Below are 21,002 nucleotides of genomic sequence, written 5' to 3'. Positions count from 1 at the left end.
CTGCACTTGCTACCGTCCCTTACCTTACCTGGCTCAGTCGTGGTGATCCTCCTTTTAATTAGGGTTTGTCTTCAAACCCACTGCAGTCGTAATTAATCTTTCAGTTGCCTTCCATGGCTGTGAGGCTCAGTCCTTCCCTGAGCCCAGTCAGGACGTGAGAGAGACTATGCTAAAGTAACTTGTGCAAGTAAATCCCTTCCCAGGTTGCTCAGATCCTCGGGAGCACTGCGACAAGCTGCAACCCCAGCCCAGCCTTCTCTGATTTGTGTCGGGGACTAACCCAGTACTGCTGCGCTGGGCTGGTTTTTACTCTCAGATTATAAGCCTGAGACTCCAGCGATCACTGCTGTGAAGTTTAACACAAATAAATGTCCTGTTGTTGTGCCAAAACACGCTGTTCATTGGGGTGCTGCAGATGATACGTAATGAGTATAATTCCCAGCATTTCAGAGGTGGTGTTGGCTGAGATTAGCAAGACTAACTTAATAAAGCGCTATGCTAATTGCATATTCACTGGGAAGGGAAAAAAATAATCAAATGAAAAAGGACAAAACCAGCAGGGAAAGAAAATTTATTTCCAAGCATCTACGAGAGTGCTACAAACAATAGAGACTAAAACTCAAAGCATTTAAAACTATTAAAAAATGTAGTTGACAATGTCCTTCTTAAAAATTAAACATAAAAATGTAGAAAATGCAGCGATTAATTCTAAAACTTGCTCAATAGTGAAATAAACCCAGATAGCATCAATGAGGATGGAGTCCTACAAATTACTTTGTTTTACTTTATTTCCATTTGTTAATTTGTAAATTGATACTCATTTCATTTTTTAATGTTTATTTAAATTTATAATGGAGAAATGTGCAAATCTAGCAAAATATTCTTTGGATTATAAACAGAGAAAAATCAACAACCAAAGAAATTTGAACCGAGTTAATAATAAACTATAGAATTTACATTCTGCATACAGCTATAATAAAGTGAAATATTACAATAAACACTGTAGAGCAAATCTGCTGATTTAGCAAACTCTGCCTTATAAAACATAGGGATATAATGGGACAAGTGAATATGTTATGAATATAGAGCTGAAACATCATTCATAATTTTAACGAGTTAAATTTTAATCTAACTACATATATGGGGGTCTTCAGAAAAGCAATACACCAACAAATCAGATTTCCTCTCAGATCAAGCAGTTTGGTACCTGACTGCAAATGAAGGACAGGGTCTGTAAAATGAATGGTAGAAAAATGTATATCTTTTCTATTTATTGCCTCTTCCCATATTGCAGCTGCTGATCTCTGACCCTAAACAGCAAACTATATTAAATTTAGCAGAAGTACAGCTGTACACAGACGTTGAAAATGTTGATGCGCGGAACATATTCCAATCCCTTGCTTATTCTGAACTAATATAAAAAAAGTTATAGATCATTTTTCAATTAAAAACATACATTACAAAGAACAACTCTGAAAGCACTCTGTATTTCTGTCATCACAAATTAAAATGTATTCTTATCAGTAGACGATGCTATTCTACTGCAGTAAATGAAAAAAAAAATCAAAACAAAAAAAAAGTAAGTGCCAGAATCTTAATTACTACTCAGGTAAGGTAATTGTCAGGTAGAACAGTCTTTAGGGAACTTATAGCTAAATTGGGTCAGATTTAAGTCTCTAGAACCCGCAGAAGCTTAGCACAGATAGGGAAATTCACAAGCCTGGAGTAAATTGTAAGTACAGAGTACTCCTGTCCACTTATAAAGTCATTTCTGAAACCTCTGGAATTTCTAAGATATATGATAAATGCATATTACATGGGAAATATTGAAAAGTATTACACTTAATTTAATCCAGAAAACACAGTAGTTTTATATGAAGATTATTACTGTGTTCTGGGAGCAGCCACAAGCTGTAGATAGAGAGGGTACAAAATGTTCACCAGACATTACATTTTTTTTAATCTAAAAAACATTTGTAAAATGTACTTGATTTTTAAATAATCACTTAACAAGGCAACAAACCAACTACAAACACATAATAAATAAGGCTATTAAAAGGTCACAATTGTAGTAAATTAGTCAGAACTATAAATGGGACATTAGAAACACTATGTTTTTCCTTATATGCTTAATAACCAGAACAAGAATTAAAAAAGAATCAGTTTATTTCAAAGTCTGCTTCTTATACTGAAGCACATATTAAAGCAACAGTACAATGTTCATAAAATATAAGTGTGATGCTGTAACATTTCTTACATGTCAGAATACTGATATTTGTATGTATACTAAAATAAGAATTTTAAAATTGTACAAATAGATACATTAAAAATGACATAGAAATAGGGCGCCTCCCACTGCAACAAGACAGAGTTTTTATATCTGGCACGTATTAGTTCAAGATGAAAGTATAAGCAAAAAGATTTACAAGAATCAGCAGTAACAAGTTTGATGCTCAAGAGACATAATAATTGTACATTGTACTGTACATACATCATATGGGTTTAAGCTGGCTGAATATTATATATTTCAAGTTTAAAAATGCACTACCATATAGAGTGTCCATAGTTTAAGGCGAAATTACAGCTCAGAACTGTTATCTTTTCTAATTTGTGGAAGCTTCTTTGACATAAAAGATTTAGACGTTCATAATACATAAAAGATTTCCCTTATTTGTAGGTTCACTTTTAGCATTTTCCTTCATTTAAATATTTTGTATTTCTTAAGTGGGTTTTTTCCTCTAGTGAAGTTGGCAGCCAACTTCTATATTTGCCTTTTGTAGGAAAAGGTACTTCACAGTATTTACCACTTTTATGTCCTTTTTTATCAAAGGAATCCTCTCTGTCAAACTTAAATGTTTAAATGAGATTTTTCTTGATTTTAAAAAAATACCTGCTTACATTTCTTCTGGATTCTTCAGAACATCGGACACAGTTCTTAAGGCCAAATCTTAAACTTTATTGTTAAGAATCGTCATCGAAAGTGTCTTTGGAGCCATACAAGTCTGCAAGTTTCTTAAATCGAGGTCCCCAATTTTGTAGATAGTCGTAGTCCAAATCAGAATCTGTTGTCGCTGACTCTAATGAGCTAAGTGAACCAGCCACTGAGCCTCTTCCTTCATAGCCATAGATCTGAATAGAGTCATAAGGAGGAGCAGTTGGATCATTATCAGCCTCTTGTATTCTTGTGTTGATGAAATCATCAACATCAACGCTATTAGGAGCAGGCCGAAGCCCTGGTCTTGGCATATACTGATACTCAGGTTTTATGTCTTTACGAGGAATAAATCCATTGATGCCATCGGGGTTCTGCAAAGTAGCTATGTCAAAAGCTTCAGTATCTTCCTCTCCTCCACCTTCATCATCATAAGTAATAATGTTCTCTCGGACGTCTTCTTCTTCAAAAATAATCAGAGGTTCTTTTTTCTGTCTCTTCAGTGTTACAAACAACACTACAATGACTACAGAAAAAAAAAAAAGGCAAGTTAGACTGCACTCTTAAAGAGTAGCTGCTTTATAAATAGATTATTGCATTCACTGAAATCTCAGCTTTTGTGTTGCAGTTCATCATGTATTTTTGCTAACGTGCATTTTTAGCATACCTAGGTAGGTAAAAGCGTTGATGTTTGTACACAGAACTGAACATACTGTTTTGAGGTTTTCTGTTTGGGCTGAATGCCATTGCTCTTACTAATTGCTCATTACTGCAAGACTAATTCAAGAGAAGCATTTGTGGGCCCCCAGTGCTGCATGAATGCTGTGGCACTGCCTTTGACCAGCCCAGTCACATGTATATCTGCAACAGAACAAAGATGAATCTTTACTCTCTCTTGTATGCCCAAAGCTGAACTCTAATTCCATGAAAATTTCCGTGAAAATGGAATTTTTCTTAAGCAACACCTCAAGACACATGCCTTTGTTATTGTGTTCCTTCTCACTTCAAATTTCTTTAAAATAACTTTAAAATACACATGAAAAGAAAGACTATAAATTATTATGGGCTAATTAAAACATTTTATATAAATATTTTCAAATCATCAGGAAATGCTTTACAGCATTTTCTTAAAAGCAGGTCTTCTGAGCCATTCATTTCTCTTCAACACAAGAAGAGTTAGAGGGAAATAGCTGGCAGGAGCCATTAATCCTGGCTGACCTCAATAAGGACCCTGTCATCCAGGGAAGATCACAAAACTTAGAACTGTATGTCATGACCTCCTTTAAACAGTGTCCCTGATTAACTGATATTAGGCCACAAAAAGACATTCTCTGAGCACACCTAGACAAATTCATTGGTGTTTGCTATTACAGTTATCATAGACTGCATTTCAGCCAGGCAGATTAGTACCTCCTATAAAAATAAAAGCTAAGAAATTAAGATTCATTTATCCATCTTGGAGCTGAAGGCAAGGTTAATTTTTTAACACAAACAAGTGTAGAAGAGTAATAAGTAAAGAACTTTTTTTACCTAACAAAATCACAATGCAAGCAAGAATGGCAATTAAAGCTCCAGTGCTTAATCCAGCATTGAGGATGTAGGCTTCAGCATTACAGGAGAGCAAGGAGCCATTGCTGTCACAGCCGCAGACCCGAATGGTGAGGGTGTTGGTGCTGCTCATAGGGGGGAGGCCACCATCACTTATTACGATAGGAAGAAGGTATAAATCTTGCTTTTGGCGACTAAATCCTTCACGTCTAACAAGAACACTTGCTGTGTTATCTGTTTAAAGAAGAGAGATAGTCATCATTATTTTTTCTACAAAGTCATCCTCTTAGTAAATATTGAAAAAAATATATCTTGCTACAATGGCTCTGAATTTTCAGATGCCTTAGCATTATTTGTACAATAAACCAGTACAATGTATCACCTTCCTAATGACCCAAGAGGAATTATGGTATTGTGTTTCATTCATACAGTACCACGCTCAATTTTAATTATTTTAGGGTGATGAGGGTAACACAAGGAACACAAAAAACCTCTGTTAGTACCTCCTTTTAGCAGCCCACTAACTTCCTGGGAAACTCACAGTACTTCATCAACTGCCCGAATGACTGGGCCTTGGCATTGCTGTTTGAGCTGGTTCTAGTCCCTTTCCAGAATTTCCCAGAATTTCTAGTCCCTTTCCCTCCAGCTTTCAGTGGAGGGAAAAAAACCAACCCCCCTAGTTTATTGTTCTTGGTGTCAGGCCTACAGGAATGGAAGGCAGAAATCTGTACCAAAATGGCTTATGTTAATGAGACTCCCACCAAAATGGAAAGCCAACTTTTGCTGTGTATTAGCAGGTTTGAGCCTCAGTGTTGACCTGTTTCAGTAAGAAACACTAAAGTAAGCAGTATTTTGTCAGAACCTGTTCTGCACCCTAGCTCCCAAAGTCAGAATTCAGAAAGCTTGATCGTACATGAACAGTATGTCTGGGCACATTTTGAATTACGCGGCTATGAGGAAGAGTTAAAAGTATTGCTCTAACACTATTTCCAGTTGTTCTCACTGCGCAGTTGCCTGTCATGGGCCTCCTGGTGCAGGGGGTGGAAACCAAGCTGCCATCTCAGCAGAGAAGGTCATTTTGGATAGTTCTTCACACTTCCTGGGGCCAAAGCGTTTGAAAGGGAAGTGTGTGACGTGAAATGCTGGGATGAGACGGCCAGTGCTTCCTGCTCCCAGCCACGCTGGACAAAGGCGAGGAAACATGAACAGCATTTCTTTATTGTGGTCCTTGTTTCTCAGTTCTCATACTGAACCAAAGTTTATAAAATTGTAAACATCCTGAAGTAAATAAAATGAAACAATCGTATCTGTGGTTTTCAGACCTTCAAAAACTAGTTTAGGATGAGGATTTACTTCACACAACCTTTTCTGTTTTGCCATGTTCTTTATTTTTCACTATATATCAGAAAGAAAAAAAAAGAAAGAATGGTTCTTTTATCTACTAAGGGAGGGCTATTCACCTCCAACAGTACCCATTTTACTATTGCCTTGGGGTACTGCAGAAGATTAATCATTTGCCTGTTGAAGAGTCAGCATAAATTCCAGAATTTAATAATGCAAATCATAAAACCTCTCTTAATGATCTAATCACTGCTATTTCCATGAAAGTTAGTGAATAAATTATACCAAAAGAGAAGAATTCTTGCCTTATATTAACACCCTTGCAACCTTGTCCTACCCCTGATGCAAGACAAGGTCTGAAACTGTCCCCAGATTTGGTGGACACAGGTCAATTTATCAGATGAGAAGAATGTTTGCACTAGGGCCCTGCTTATCCGACTCTCCCACTAGTAACTTCTGCAGATCACACCAGAAAGGATGAAATTTTTTTAAAGACTGTCCCAGAGAGGATCTGTTTGTTACATGCCAAATTAATTCATCTCCCCATATCTACACCTCTCCTGCCAGGCCCACCACACCTGATGCCCAATGTGGTTACCTCAGCATGACAGAACTGTAGTCTTTCTGATACTGAAGACTCACAAAAATAACATCTGGATAGAAAACAGCTTGTTAACTTCTCCTTTACATGATGGTCATACGTGCTAAGGACAGAGAAGCTGATAAAGATCTGATTATTTATTACTTGTGGTTTTTGGGGGTGCCCTTTGTCTCTTTTCAGGGTCTTCCTAACCTCCTAAATGTTTACATGCAACATTTGCCCAGCTAGGCTTCGTAGCACATTCTTTTAAAGGACCTTAGTGATGTCTGTGTGATAGGAGTCTTATTTTAGGATTTTCAATCAATGGGCTCGTAACAATTTGGTATAAATAGAAATGTAACATACAATATCTATTAACCTATCAACTAATACTTGAACTAATATGTATTGATATAGAATAAAACTATTACACAGGGTTCTCTAAAATGCATTTAATAATTCTTTCCTCAATTTGAGACCAAAGATCTGCTCTATTAAATGACAGATCACAATAGGACAGATTATTCTTGTGGCAAAAAACATGAACATTAATAGTGGGCTGAGCTACAACTGCCTAGAGCTGCAAAGGCAATCTGGAAGGAAACACAGGCAATATCATATATTAGTATATTTAATCTGTTGGCTACACATTTTTTATTTTATTATATTATATTTTTCTTGAATTTTGGCAGCTTAAATAATATTCCTAACTAGAAATAAGAAAAGGATGGCAAATTTTTCAGATATTATACAGACTGGCCAATTCCACTGCAGTTAATTACATTACACTAAGGCTGAATTTGATCCAATGGTTGATTTATCTGGTTTAACTTGAAGTGATTTCTAGTTTAATATAATTTTTTTAAAAAGAAAAATCCAATCAACATGCCTGACTAAAGTTTAAAAAGGACCACCATATATCAACCCTAAAAGGTCATTTTTTTAACTTTTTTTCTGTTTATGTTCACTTCTAACATTTAGAAGAAACATAATATCCATAAGAGGAAAAAGCTCTTCTACCTAGATAAAAGATAACATCTAATCCTAGCTAATATTCTCATCCTTGCTTTTTCATTATTTTCAAGTCCCAGGAGTATAACTATAATCCAGGTATAATGGCATTTTTTAAGCCAAGAAACAGAAGTTAAATGTCAATACCAGCTTAAAACTATCACTTAACACATATGGGAGCTACTTGACTGACAGTCTTAATGAACACAATGGGGGTTAACACAAGACAGAAGGAAGAAAATAGCCATCTCTACACCATCCAGAAAAATACAAACGCTCTCATTTTTCCAGCTGTTATTGTCTGGGATATCCAATATCCAAAAGCGTTGTAAGTGAAGATTACCTATACTCTCCATGAAATCTTCACAATTAGAAGTTAAAATTGCATTACTTTATGGTGATCTTTATAGTGATCTTCCTGACCTTTGATTTTTGTCTTTTTTCTCTGGTGATCTTATTGATGGTTTTCCAATTTTTCCTCTACATACAGGCAAATGTAGCTTAGCTTTTGGGGTCTTGTTAACGTATATATTGTGTAAGGAGGCTTCTAGATGAAAGCAGCTGACTGTAGTGTGAACATTATCACCTATATCAGAATGTGAGTGCTGATTCAGCAAGAAACCTAAACACTTGCAGGGGTCCAACTGTCTAAAATCATTACCAGGCAGTGGCAATTGCTGTGGATAATCCATGGCAAAATCCTGTAACTGTATTGTTCATATGTTCAAAATGTCTTGCTTAAAAGGTCCGAAATTGAGAGCCAGAGGACATGTTTCTCTTAGAAAAGTGGATTTTAGTCACTGATTTTTAGTGGCCTCACAAACTTAATTTCAGTCGTTGTAAAGCACTATCTTGTGTATTTGAGGACATTAGTACGCCTCACTTTTGCCACTGCGGTGTACTTCGTCCTTGCGCAGCATGGTAAAGCAAGGTGGTTGCGACCCTTCCGGCAACGCTGGCTGTGTGCCAGGCCTCCGCACAAGGAGGGTGACCCCAAGTAAGGGGCATTCCAGGTAAGGACAGAGCAGGATTAAAAGAAGGAAATCCGTTTGCTAAAAATCCATCTGTCTGCTGAGAAGTGTCGTGAGCCTCTGCTGCTCTTTTGAAGCTCTGACTTCAATGGGAGTAAAATTGAACAGAGCCTGGGCAAACACAGTGCTGTTTATTTACGTGGTATAATGTAAGTAAACAGCGCAAAAGTAATTCAGTGTTTTATCACAGCATGTGATAAGCCATTATCTCATGTTTTCTATGGAAGATAGTCTCAGCTGAAAAACTTGGTAACACAGTAGGCTATTAATAGGATGTAGAATGTGATTACGTTTTTTGGATTACTTCAATATGTGATTACTTTTAGGAGTTGGTAGAAAGAAACTCTATTAAATGATAATTATAGGACTGTATTCACTTTAAAGTTCTGTAATAGACCCAAACATTGGAGTTTTCATTAACTGTTCTCCACAGTTAATAAAGCCATTTTTCTTTAAAACTAGCAATTCCCTCTGAAAGCGGTGGCATGGTATACAGACTACTTAGATTTACAACTGAAAAAAGAAACTTTACATGATCATGTAAATTATTTGACTTGCAAATGGTAATGCAGCCTCTCAGAGAAGTTTTTTTTATATGGAAGTACATAGAATTTTAACTTTTTTACTTTGCTCTCTACCATAACTTATTTAACAAACAGACATAGAAATAGTTAAATTAACAACATCACTGCACTGAGGATTGTACAAAAATGAGGGGAAGACAGGATGGAAATGCATGGATTTCATTACACTCTTTGTTTCCTTAACAAGAAATTATACAGGAAGATTCAATCCTTAAATACCGTCTTGCTGAAATAACCTTTTGCAGTATTGTCAGGTACAGTCACTACATTCTACCAACATCATCGTTTCCACTACAAAATGTTTTTATCTGGGTTAACTTTGTCATTAAAAAAAAGAATGAATTTGCTGCATATGGAAATGAAGGATTAATGGAATTGGCTGGAGTGAGGAACCATACTACCATTTGCCTACAGCTGTATCAGAGCATCTCAATTCTGATCTATGTTTCCCCTGTTAGATTATAAAATCTAATCCATTTTCAGTTTGATATGGAGACAATAAAATATCTTTTAAAGAGAAACTTGGCCTCAGGGTCTCAAGCAAAGAATACATTTTTATTTACTTCTCTCTAAAAATACATTCATCAATTTTTCAAAAATTGTGTTTTACTACTTTAAAGAGAATAAATATATCCCCCCTTCCACTGTATCCTTTATGAATCGCTTATGTATGCACAAGTGTCAAGCACTAGGCAACAGTATTACTTTGATCCTTCAAGAATAACAGAAATTTTGTTTGGGAACTCTGATGATAATTACCCTCACTCCAGATGTGATAGAGATATAAAGTATGCCACAACATAACACTTGAGAGAAAGAAGTTGTTACTGAAATCATGTATCTGGATTATGTTGCCTTTTGTACTTCTGGTAATCTAGAAGAAATCCTTTGGATTCATTATTTAAACCAGTTCAACAGAGTTCTAAATTTCAGAAAACAGTCAAGTTTCCTTCAAACATTAAAGCTTGCTAGTTAAAACCGATTTCTTACAAGCTGAAGCTGTTTTTTCCCTGTACAGAAAAATAACAAATGAACATTGAATATCATATTGATTATCATTAAATAAATAGAATAAATATTTATAATGCCCCAATCTCTCTTTTTTCTGTTTAGCCCCCTCTGGCTTCCTCAAACTCTGGCAAGTTAGGTTCACTGATGCTATTATGTTAGATGATCGAACAAGTTTTGATGTTCACCTATGCCTGGGGTTTTTTTGCCTACAAATTTCTTACATCTTAACATCAATCTGAAGGCAAGGCTGTACTATATTTCTTGAAGAGAAAATTGGCAAAGAGATCAGGGTACCCATATCCTGAGATACACTCAATCTGGGCATGTTTCACAATAGAAATCCACATACGTATTTCCTACAAAAGGTTAGCGTGGCAGTGATTTTATTCCATTAGGAATCTAGCCCATGTCTCTTGTGATCCATAATTTAAAAAACTAGCAAGCAGAGAAAGGTGAACAAATACAATCAACCTAGCAATTTTCCTGCCTCAGCTAATTTTAGCTTAGCAAGTAAGTTTTCTCTAAATCAAGGAGATCTGCCAATTACATTTAGTGAATGTTTTTGTTAATTTTTTTACTCTCTTCCTGGGACATAAAATGGCAGTGGATTTTTCATGTAGGGTAGTATTATGTAATTTAAAATATGTATTCAAGAAAATGAAAGTGAGTTAACAGACATTACATTATTCCAAGAACATCCCTGTATTTCAGCTATATTTTTTTCTGCTTTTCTCTCCTAAACCTCTGGAAAACAGACACTCTGTCAAAGTTAATGAAAATGCTGTTGCATGGCATTATGTTGGCCATTAGTTTTCCTTTGTCATTTCTTTGGACACTAATATAGAGAGAATCTTCACACAAACCTCTGTTGTCTCTGAGTGTAAAATTTGGATTATGAATAATTTCAGGTGGTAAACTGAAGATAAATCTTGGTCCGTTGGCCGAGTCATCCTTGTCATCAGCACTAATTGTAATAAATTGCTGTAAAAGAAAAGTCCTCCGTAAACAAACAGCTCCTTCTCTGGTTACATCACATATAGACAGCATTCTGAGAAATCCCTTGAATACAAAGAATTTTGAAATAGCAGACACCCCCCCAAATACCTCAACAAATGTATGCAATTATAAACACAGAGCACACTCAAAACTAGAACAGGCAATCTTTATTTGCTATTACATTTAACCAACACAGAATTATAGATGGAAAAGTATACACCTAGATACACATTCTTGTATACAAATATGTGCTAATGATAACTCAGCGGACTAAATAAAATTATGCAGAAAATTCAGCAGCTCAGAGGGCGTTAGCACAACGTCCTTTCCAAAACACTACACTAACTCCAAAAGTGCGGATAGTGTAGAGCAGTATTTCTGGATGGTACTAACACCTCTTCCTCACAGACAGTTCAGGGATAAATCTGCAGGCTAAATCCTGCAAGCACTGTACTGTGATTCTTCCCATAAGATGCTGAGTATTTCTCTAATATCCAAAACAGGCTCACAACTGGGAAAGCTGCTCCCATACAGCTTCGTTGCCCAAGTGATGGTGGATATTCACACTCAACACCGGCCATATTCAATGCACAAAGCACCGTATCTATCACTGATGATAGCAATTCAAAATAAAAATGCAGGGAAGTGCCTTTCTGTGTGCTCCAGGCATTTTGGCCAAAAATTTCAAAATAAACATTTGTTTGCTACCACTCATTTGAGCTGCCAACACAAAACTGGGCTAACACTCTGAAGAAAGAAATTCATGCACAGGGAAGGCGGTCAGCCCAGGCATACCTGATTGCTTCGAGCATTCTCACAGACAAATGCTTCATAGGCTGCTGCAAATTTTGGAGCATTGTCATTGACATCAACAACCTTAATTGCAACTGGAACTTTGGCTTCCTGGTGTTGTTTGTCTATGGGAGTAAGCAAACCCAAAATGAAACAGAAGGAGGAAAACCTCTCAAAACAAAATCCCAGCTGTATGCAGGTAAAAATGAAATAGACTAAAGTATTTCTTATTAGGATTTATTGCAGCTTAGCAAACTGAGACAATTAGAAGACTACAGAATTTATACTATTAATTATAAAATATCTCAGTGAAATACTTACGGACTTCAACTGCAAAGACAGAGATATTATGCCAAGCAATTTCTTCCCTATCCAAAGCTTTTATTGTCTTGATATTGCCATCTTCTGCATTAATAATAAAATATCTTTCAAGGTCAGTGTGACGATCAATTGAATATCTAAAGAAGATTGAAAGTCAGTAATTAGATAAAAGAAGGACTTAGTAGTTTCATGCATCCAAAGTTGTTCTATATGGTTATTTTTTAAAAAATCATTAGTACACTTATTGTTACCCTTAATATCATTGTCAAAGGGATGATATGAGGTTCGTTTAAAGGAGATTCACCTGGTTGGTTTCTACATTTAGAAAAAATATTACGTCAGAATGTTTGTAGTAAGTGAAAATTATTGTTCTTTGAAGTCTCTATATTACAGCCCCAAAATATTCTTTATTTTCTTCTCTTATAAAACATGATATAAATGTCTACTGAGATATTTATGTTTTCTTCTGTTTCGTATTAATCATGAAGAACTTTCAAGTCTTCTGATCTTTGGATCACTCAGAATGTTAATTGGTCATACCAGATTATTAAATATTATCCATTATGTACCCATTTGTACAGCTTTATACAGCTCTGGTTTTCATATCTTTACCTTGCAATTCTTTGAAATGTTAACTATACCCACAAAACAGAGTTTCATAATTTAATTTACACTGAGAACATGATAAACAAAAAGAAACTAATAGAAGACTACCCAATGTAACTGCAGAAAGTAGGTGTATGTATGTGCTTTTCATTAGCAATTAACGCTTAACTATTACCCAACATAATCTCTAATCTACTGCATAAACTTCTATCTTTTGAGAAAAAAATGCTGTGATAACAGCATAGGATACTTTATAGAAAATATAATTTAGAACAGAGTCTAACACAGGTGTTCTTAAGTATATTTCAGGTAGACATACCCATGGTAAGCTTTCTTAGTGAAGCAGGCTTTGAGAAACTAGTGGCTTATGGAACAAGACATAAAAACAACACTGTATGGTTAAAGTTATTAATATTCTGGCTGAATTTAGAATATTACTATGCTAGATCTATCACACTATCTTAATAACTTGCATAACAATTCTAAAAGCTCATGCTTAGAAAGAAACAGCCTGCTCTAATGAAGCATACCTTATAGCACTGTTTGCAGCATCAGGGTCTTTGGCATGTACTTTTCCAACCACAGTACCAGATGCTGCATTTTCTTGTACTTCAAAAATATAGCTTGGTTTTAAAAATACAGGTGGCTCATCAGCATCTTCCACTGATATCTTCACTGTTACTGTGTCCTTGAATGGCCCATTGCTGATGAACTTGGGATCAATATGTACATTGGCTGCCTCTACCTTCAGACTGTAGGACTTTTTGGTTTCAAAATCTAAGAGCTGCAAGAAACAAGAAGACAATGCATTCCACAGTTAGGAAAACTATAGAGTGTAAAAGCAGTAAGCAGTCCCCTAGTATTCAATGACATAAAACAAATGTAAGCATCTGTCAACAAGCTTGGACTGAAAGGTGTGTATTTAAAAACGTAAAGACTCAAATGGAAAGAGCTACATTCTATGTATGGAGCAGCATAGGAAGGCACTCAAAATGTCATGACAGAGTCCTTGTCTTGCTCTTTGCTTGCTGTATCACTCAGGAAATCATCTTTACTGGGAAAATTAACCTTTTCTTCATGCAGCCTTCCAGATAGCACAAAAGAGCGATGGACAGGAAAGGGGTTCCCACAAAATGCCAGGCTTGGTCTATCCCAAGCTGGCAGGCATTCCTTTAGAGATATGGATATGTCTTGAATTGCTACTGGATGCACCATGAGATAGGACAAAGAGAAGTTAAATTATTTAAGTAGAAGGGGAAATACGAAGATGGTTTGCAGCGCTTGCATTTCTGTAGTTCCTTCCATCCATAGATCTCATAGCACTTTACAAAAGGGAGGTGAAATAATGCCCCATGAGGTAAGTCCTTTTGGGAGCCTGATGCTGCATTACAGCATACCTGCATTGTCATCAACATGAAATGGCTGCAGTGTTGCAGTATTGGTAGCCTCACAATGATCATGCCTCTAAATATCCGAGAAGCAGGTGCCAATCACAATTCACAAAGTATGCTAACACCACAGACTGGGTGGTGTGACAGTTCGCCCATGTTTTAAAATACACAAAAAATACACTGCCACCTCTAGAACATATACAGTAATGGAACCCCAGCATAGTTTTGACCGGAGGAGACCTCTGGGTCTCTTCCTGAGAGACTGCCCCGATGTGCAGGGCAGGGCTAACTTTGACGTTAAGCTGCCCAAGCCTTCGCCTTTGAGTTTTGATTATCTCCAAAAGAGATGAATAGCTATAAAGATACGAAGGGCAAAACAAGAATGCTTAAATAATGAATAAGATTTATGATTAATAATTGGTAATTTAAAATTCATTTAATAACACTTTTAAAGATCGCACTGATGGATTGTATATGAAATCACCTCAGTATCTTTGCTGCTTTTTGCATAGCCTGTGACTCCTTCAGAACAATATTGTGGACAATGCATAGCTGAAGAATTTAAACTATAGGGCATGAGGCTGTGCAGACCGAACATAAAGCAACAGTGAATGTCTGCTACTTATCAGCACTAGGCAAAACTTCATTAACAATGAAGCTGATGGCATTGTATTTTACCGTGACTTTTTATTATGAATTCATTTAGTTTGTGCAATTAATCCACTGTACAGTATTTATGTAACTCTTCTTGGTTATTTTCTTCCATTCCAATTCAGCTAATGGGGAAATGGAATATTAAGAGTTAATCAGAGCTTTAGAAACAAATTAAGTGAAATTGCATGCACTGATATTTTAGCTTAGGTGGTAATCCATTATTACCAAATATTCTCTCAGCAACAAAGAATACTACACATTAGTAGGTATTACTCACCTTCTTAAGCTTTACAACACCTTCCTGAGTCTCATAATCTGTTGTAATTTCAAACATATCCATGCCATCTCCATCAAGAATGCTGTAAGCTACTAAGCCATTTTCCCCAATGTCTGGATCTTTGGCCTTCACTCTTCCTACTTCCTCTCCTGGGACAGCTGCTTCCGACACTGACATCTGGTACACACCTGGTGGAAGAAAAAAAGGCATTTGCCTTAAGTATGCAGTCTGCTCTCCAGTTGTACATTTACTCATTTAACTCGTAAGTTCCAAATAAACACAGTAATTTTTTACGTTTTCAAATCCCCTGAAGGAATGTTATGTTATAAAGAGCTCTGAGAAGCAAGTCATCTGTGAAATCTTAAAACACATTGCTAATCTATATAAAATTACCTGCTCACTGATGTTTTACACAACATCTGTGTATCTCTCTGCTCACGGTGGGGTTAAAAAGACAACCAATCGTTCAGAATGCAGAAATTGTTGTGACATCAAGGTTATCATTCCTACCAGAAACATTATTACAAAAATGGAAGGAAAATTCTCTTTCATATGACTCATGGTATAACCTTCAACTCTGTAGAGTCCAGAAGAGTTTCTGCCCATTCATTCAGGAGCCACATATTATATACAATGAATTGGAAAAGAGCGCTCTGCTGTGCTGGCTGAAGAATAAATCTGCTGCTTTCTATGGCTTTAATTTGGAGCATAAGCGTATAGTAGTAATTATTAAAATTTAACACAACAGAGAATACATGCCAATTTGTATGGGATTCCATATCGAACAAAAAAAGGCTTTTCTTCATGAAACTGCAATAGGAAAACCATCCCCAAACATCCCACCGATGTGTTGCCATACAGGTTTTTCCTTGTGTATTCACGGACACCAGAGGAGAGCAATACTATTCTGCATAAATCTCTCTCCAACAGTTGTCCTTTAGGCAGCATTGATTCCAGGACTTTCCCAACGCACTCCAGAGTTCAGATAACATAACCTGATCCTAAATGTACAAATCTATGTCAGCATTTTCTGCTAATTCATCAGCATTAATAAATTGGAAAAAAAAAAGCATCAGAAAATAAAATAATCTAATTTATCCCCCCCTCCATAATTGCTGTTTGTTGCTACATGAGCACCCTAGGAACATCAGGAGACTTACACCAGGCAGTGACTTGGCTCATTACCCATAAAAACAATTGGCACATGTCATCAAAATAGGTCATTAACTCCAGTCACAAAGAACCCAAAATTTAAGCACATAACTCATTAAGGGTTTGAGCAATGAACAGGAAAAAAAAAAAAAAGGAAAAGAAGAATTAAAAAATCAATCACTTGGATGTTTATATAAACAGGTCAAATCCTGGGTTTGAGTTACAAAGCATTCTAAATTAAGGTTTTAAGCTGGGGGTGAATGATTAAGTAGAGTCACTGCTATTTGGCATTTCTGATAATTTTAAATATTCTCTCAAAACACTCAGTAAAGTGGCTTGAATTTGTAGGAAAAAAAAATTCCATCCTTTGATGAAGTTGCTCAACAAAATACCATGTACTAGGGTCCCAGGTTATGATTTGGAGTGAAAAGGTATGTTTGTGAGGCATGTAAAACCTGACATTTTTAGGATTTAATACTTTTGTGTTAGAATGGTAGAAAATGCTGACATAGTTTTTTATATTTAGGGACTGGCTATGTCATTTAAGCTCTTGCATGAAGGTCCAGGAAGCTGCCGCATTGGAAGAAGAGCTGTTAGAGAGACGGTCATGTCCAGGACGTATCAGTGTCATAATGGTTGCTCAGAGGAGAAACAGGGTTGGCTGGGATGGTGCATACACTGCACTCAAAAAAAAACCAAAACCCATGCAGAGATGAGATGCAGAACAGATGTGTGGGTCCATTAATGTACTTCCACCCAACTGTGAAGACTGAATCTGTTAATGTCAGCCCTGATTAATTTTATATGTGAAAAATAAATAGCACAGGTATAAAAAATGACTTTATTTGACCACCCACAATACACTTCAACAATCGATTTAAAAATGTAATTGTACTAAATTTGACTTGTATTGCCATGGTAAATATAAGTCTTGAGGAGTACCCACTCTTAACTTTTATCCTTATGGACATTCACCATTCACTGAGAGTGTTTATAGAAGTAAAGGATGAACACTTAAAATGAAAGGCTATGTGAAATCAAAAATGATGCTCACTCACTTGAAGGTCTGTCAAAGACCTGAAAGGGCATAATCAGGAACTGTTAATAGATTGTGCAACACTTCCATCAAGGGCCAAGAAAAGCAAGAAACTTCAAGCCTGAGAAATACAGCTGTAAGAACATGAAGTAGATCTCTTTTCCTTTGTCCATCTTCATTAAAAAACAAAGGGGATTTGTTCATTGAAAATTACTATCATAACTGTTCTTGCAAATAGCTATGAACTTGGAGTACTGAAAGACGTAACATGGGGCCACTTGGAAACTTCTTTCAAACACTGTAAATCTAACTGAAGAGCTTTCTGCTGCGTACGCGCTATGTGACTACTGCATACTGCAACTCTCCCAACACAGAAGAATATGTTCCTATACAATACATGAAGGGATTTTTGTTTTAACTTCCTCCTATTTCCCTGCAACGATTTCTTAAAGTTCTTGTGGTCTGAGCAGAGTAGTAAACACAGCTTGCTTTTTTAAAGTGTTTTTTTACATCCACACTATAATTATGAAAATGGGAAAGGAAGTACACCAGCTTATCCCAGCACTGCTGTAGGGCAGGTACATTTTCTAGTATTTTTGACCAATTTGGTTTGACACAGAAGGAAGCTCTCAAGAAATGGGGCTCCTTTCTCCATTAACAGAGAAGTCCAGACTATGTCTCCCTCATCATATCATAGGTATATTTCTAATATAACATGGTCCAGTAGTTTCAACAATGAAGTGTAGGGTTAGGAATCTTTGTAATCTAATCTTCACCTTAAAAAATGTCTCACTTTGCAACACAAAGCAAATAATCTGGATACTAAAGCTCTATATGTTACTAGCAAAAATGTGTAAACAATATTTATTTATTAACGTGTGCTGTGATAATCCATCAGTTACTGCTTTATGAAGTTTTGAATATGTCTGATACTATACAAATACGGGTACTAGTAGTAAACGTGAGTAAGGATTTTGTTGTTACTTACTCTGTGGGAACTTTGGTGGGTTGTCATTGACATCCGTAAGTGTAATTGTCACTTTGGTTGTCCCTGAGAGGCCTCCCATGTGTCCTCCCATATCTTTTGCCTGTATTACAACGTGATACTCCTCCTTAGCTTCTCTGTCCATATTTGGAAGGGCAGTTCGGATAATTCCTATAAATACAAAGAAAATATGGGACATACAAATTTTCACAGGTTCCCATCATGAAAAATTGGATACTGCACTTTTAGCTTGCATTAAAATACAGCAAAATTTGCAGTGATGGTGCAGGTTCTGTTTTCCCTACGCTGTACGTCTTGCTATGCAAGGAAAGTAGCCCAAATATTCAACACAGTTGAACACAGAACAACCCTGGAGAATTACAGTTCAGCACAGAAACCGCCATTTTTATCATACCACAGAAGAAATAGTATCACCTTTCTAGCGCAGTGTACCCAGAAGCTCTACCAAATGCCAGGGGACCAACCTGCAAAAGAGCCTAGCTAGAATCAAGAGAGAATGAAGGAAGCTTTGCTCAAACACATCAGTAGATATACCCAACTGTACTGCCTCAGTCAATATATTTAGTTCTTCATTTTAATGTATTCCAGTTATGAGGTCCGACTCAAATAAACTGCTCAATAATACCTGTTTGAGCTTCCACCGAGAAGTACGGCTGACCTTCAAGAATACTGTAAACCAATTTGGCACTGTTCCCATAGGTAGGATCATCAGCATCTGAAGCTGTTACCTGAATAACTGATGTACCTAAAAATGGAAAGCAAACACAGAAGGAATACAGTCAGAAGCAAACATGTCTGTAAGAACCGTGCAGAGATGCTTTCAGTCATATGGCATAACTATTTCTTAACTTTTATATTTCCAGGTTTAGTAAAGGAAAAAATTTACTTGGCAATTTATATATGACAAAATAGACTCATACTATCCAAAAAGATTTGTGACCAGCTGTGATGTGGATTAATTTTCTAAACAGTGAAGATATAAAAGTCAGCAGTCACTCTGTACCATTATGTTTTTTTCCCTCAGTAGTTTAAGCGTTATATTGCTTTTGTCGTTAGACAGCCAAACAATAGAGTTTTCTTTTTACATTTTCCTCAGTAAGTTTCAGAGAAATCATTCCTGTAGAAATCTCCAAGATAGACACAAGCTCAAATAGGAGATGAAAATGGAATAGATAGTGTGGCAGTTGTCATGGTTTAACCCCAGCCGGCAACTAAGCCCCACACAGCCGCTCACTCGCTCACTCCCCCCACAATGGGATGGGGGAGAGAATCGGAAGAGTAAAAGTGAGAAAACTCGTGGGCTGAGATAAAGACAGTTTAACAAGTAAAGCAAAAGCCGTGCACGCAAGCAAAGCAAAGCAAGGAATTCATTCACTCCTTCCCATGGGCAGGCAGGTGTTCAGCCATCTCCAGGAAAGCAGGGCTCCATCACACGTAATGGTTACGTGGGAAGACAAACGCCATCACTCCGAACGTCCCCCCCTTCCTCCTTCTTCCCCAGCTTTATATGATGAGCATGACGTCATATGGTATGGAATAGCCCTTTGGTCAGTTGGGGTCAGCTGTCCTGGCTGTGTCCCCTCCCAGCTTCTTGTGCACCCCCAGCCTCCTCGCTGGTGGGGTGGGGTGAGGAGCGGAAAAGGCCTTGACCCAGCAGTAATGAAAACATCTCTGTATTATCAAGCACTGTTTTCAGCACAAATTCAAAACATAGCCCCATACTAGCTACTATGAAGAAAATTGACTCCATCCCAGCCAAAACCTGCATGCAGTAACTCCTTATCTTCATTACACAGCTGTGCCAAAGGAATGATCTTGATGTTTACCCCAGAGGATTCACACTCCATAAATTCCAGGGGGCCCTCACGTTCCTTTGTAGGAGGAAATAGTCCTGTTCTAGGAACCATCTAGAGACACTTCAACCATGACAGTTAGTAGCTGTGCAGGGTTTGATTTGGTCAGCAAATTAGACAAATTGACTGAGTCACTGGCTGAGCATGAAGTAAATTTTACTTCCCAAAATTCTAGATGATGAGAATTAAATAAAGCCACGACGTACTGACAATGCGACATCTTCATAAGGCCAGGAACTGAAGTGCATTTATGAGTACTTACCTACATTTGATCTCTCTGGCACATTAGCATGGTAGTTTTCATGAAGAAACTCAGGCGGGTTGTCATTTATATCTTGAACTTTAACAATGAATTCAGAAGGTGGTTCCAAAGGTCTATTAGTGTTCCTGTCTACAGCTTGTGCCGTGAGAGTGTACTGAGCTCTCTCCTCCCGGTCCAGTGTCTTTGTTGCATGGATGTTCCCTGATTTGTCATCAATAACAAAAATGATTCCTGCTCCTTCACCTGAGAGAATGTATTTAATGTTTCCATCTCCAGAATCAATATCTGAATGAAGCTACAAAATGAGAAATAGGCATACCTTAACAGGATGGTATACATTTCATATATGTGTTTATGAAACAAAAAAGTTCATGAAATTACTATCATTTAATAGTTTTCAAAAATCTTGTCTTACATCAGGCAATAATCCATACTCGGGCACATGCTGTGAGCACATCTGCCCTGCATTCAGAGAGGCTGCCTGCACAAACTTGCATGCTACAACATGTAGGGTTCTACTGAGACCCAAGCTTTAAGATTTAAGGAAGAGAATACATGAGAAGATAGTTATAACAGGTTCTTTAGTCAAATCAAGTTGGAGGGAAGAGTCATTTTTAC

At 36.9% G+C, this 21,002-nt stretch overlaps 1 protein-coding gene across 7 annotated transcripts in view; it reads right to left on the bottom strand.

Annotated features, from left to right (window-relative positions):
• Positions 1 to 580: 580 nt before the first annotated feature.
• Positions 581 to 21,002, bottom strand: part of CDH11 (cadherin 11) — an 82,917-nt gene continuing 62,495 nt past the window's right edge. For all 7 annotated transcript variants that reach the window (XM_075510838.1, XM_075510840.1, XM_075510842.1 and 4 more), the window contains 10 exons: positions 20,385 to 20,679; positions 18,895 to 19,014; positions 18,252 to 18,419; positions 15,076 to 15,263; positions 13,284 to 13,537; positions 12,148 to 12,284; positions 11,830 to 11,951; positions 10,902 to 11,019; positions 4,463 to 4,714; positions 581 to 3,458 (listed from right to left, as the gene is read on the bottom strand). In XM_075510838.1, the coding sequence (XP_075366953.1) occupies positions 2,962 to 3,458; positions 4,463 to 4,714; positions 10,902 to 11,019; positions 11,830 to 11,951; positions 12,148 to 12,284; positions 13,284 to 13,537; positions 15,076 to 15,263; positions 18,252 to 18,419; positions 18,895 to 19,014; positions 20,385 to 20,679 (2,151 nt within the window). In that variant the 3' untranslated portion in view covers positions 581 to 2,961. The remainder of the gene's footprint in view (positions 3,459 to 4,462; positions 4,715 to 10,901; positions 11,020 to 11,829; positions 11,952 to 12,147; positions 12,285 to 13,283; positions 13,538 to 15,075; positions 15,264 to 18,251; positions 18,420 to 18,894; positions 19,015 to 20,384; positions 20,680 to 21,002) is intronic.

This window comes from Mycteria americana, chromosome 8 (assembly GCF_035582795.1).
Source record: "Mycteria americana isolate JAX WOST 10 ecotype Jacksonville Zoo and Gardens chromosome 8, USCA_MyAme_1.0, whole genome shotgun sequence".
In the NCBI taxonomy this organism is placed as follows: domain Eukaryota; kingdom Metazoa; phylum Chordata; class Aves; order Ciconiiformes; family Ciconiidae; genus Mycteria; species Mycteria americana.
This window is presented reverse-complemented; position numbering and strand designations above follow the sequence as displayed.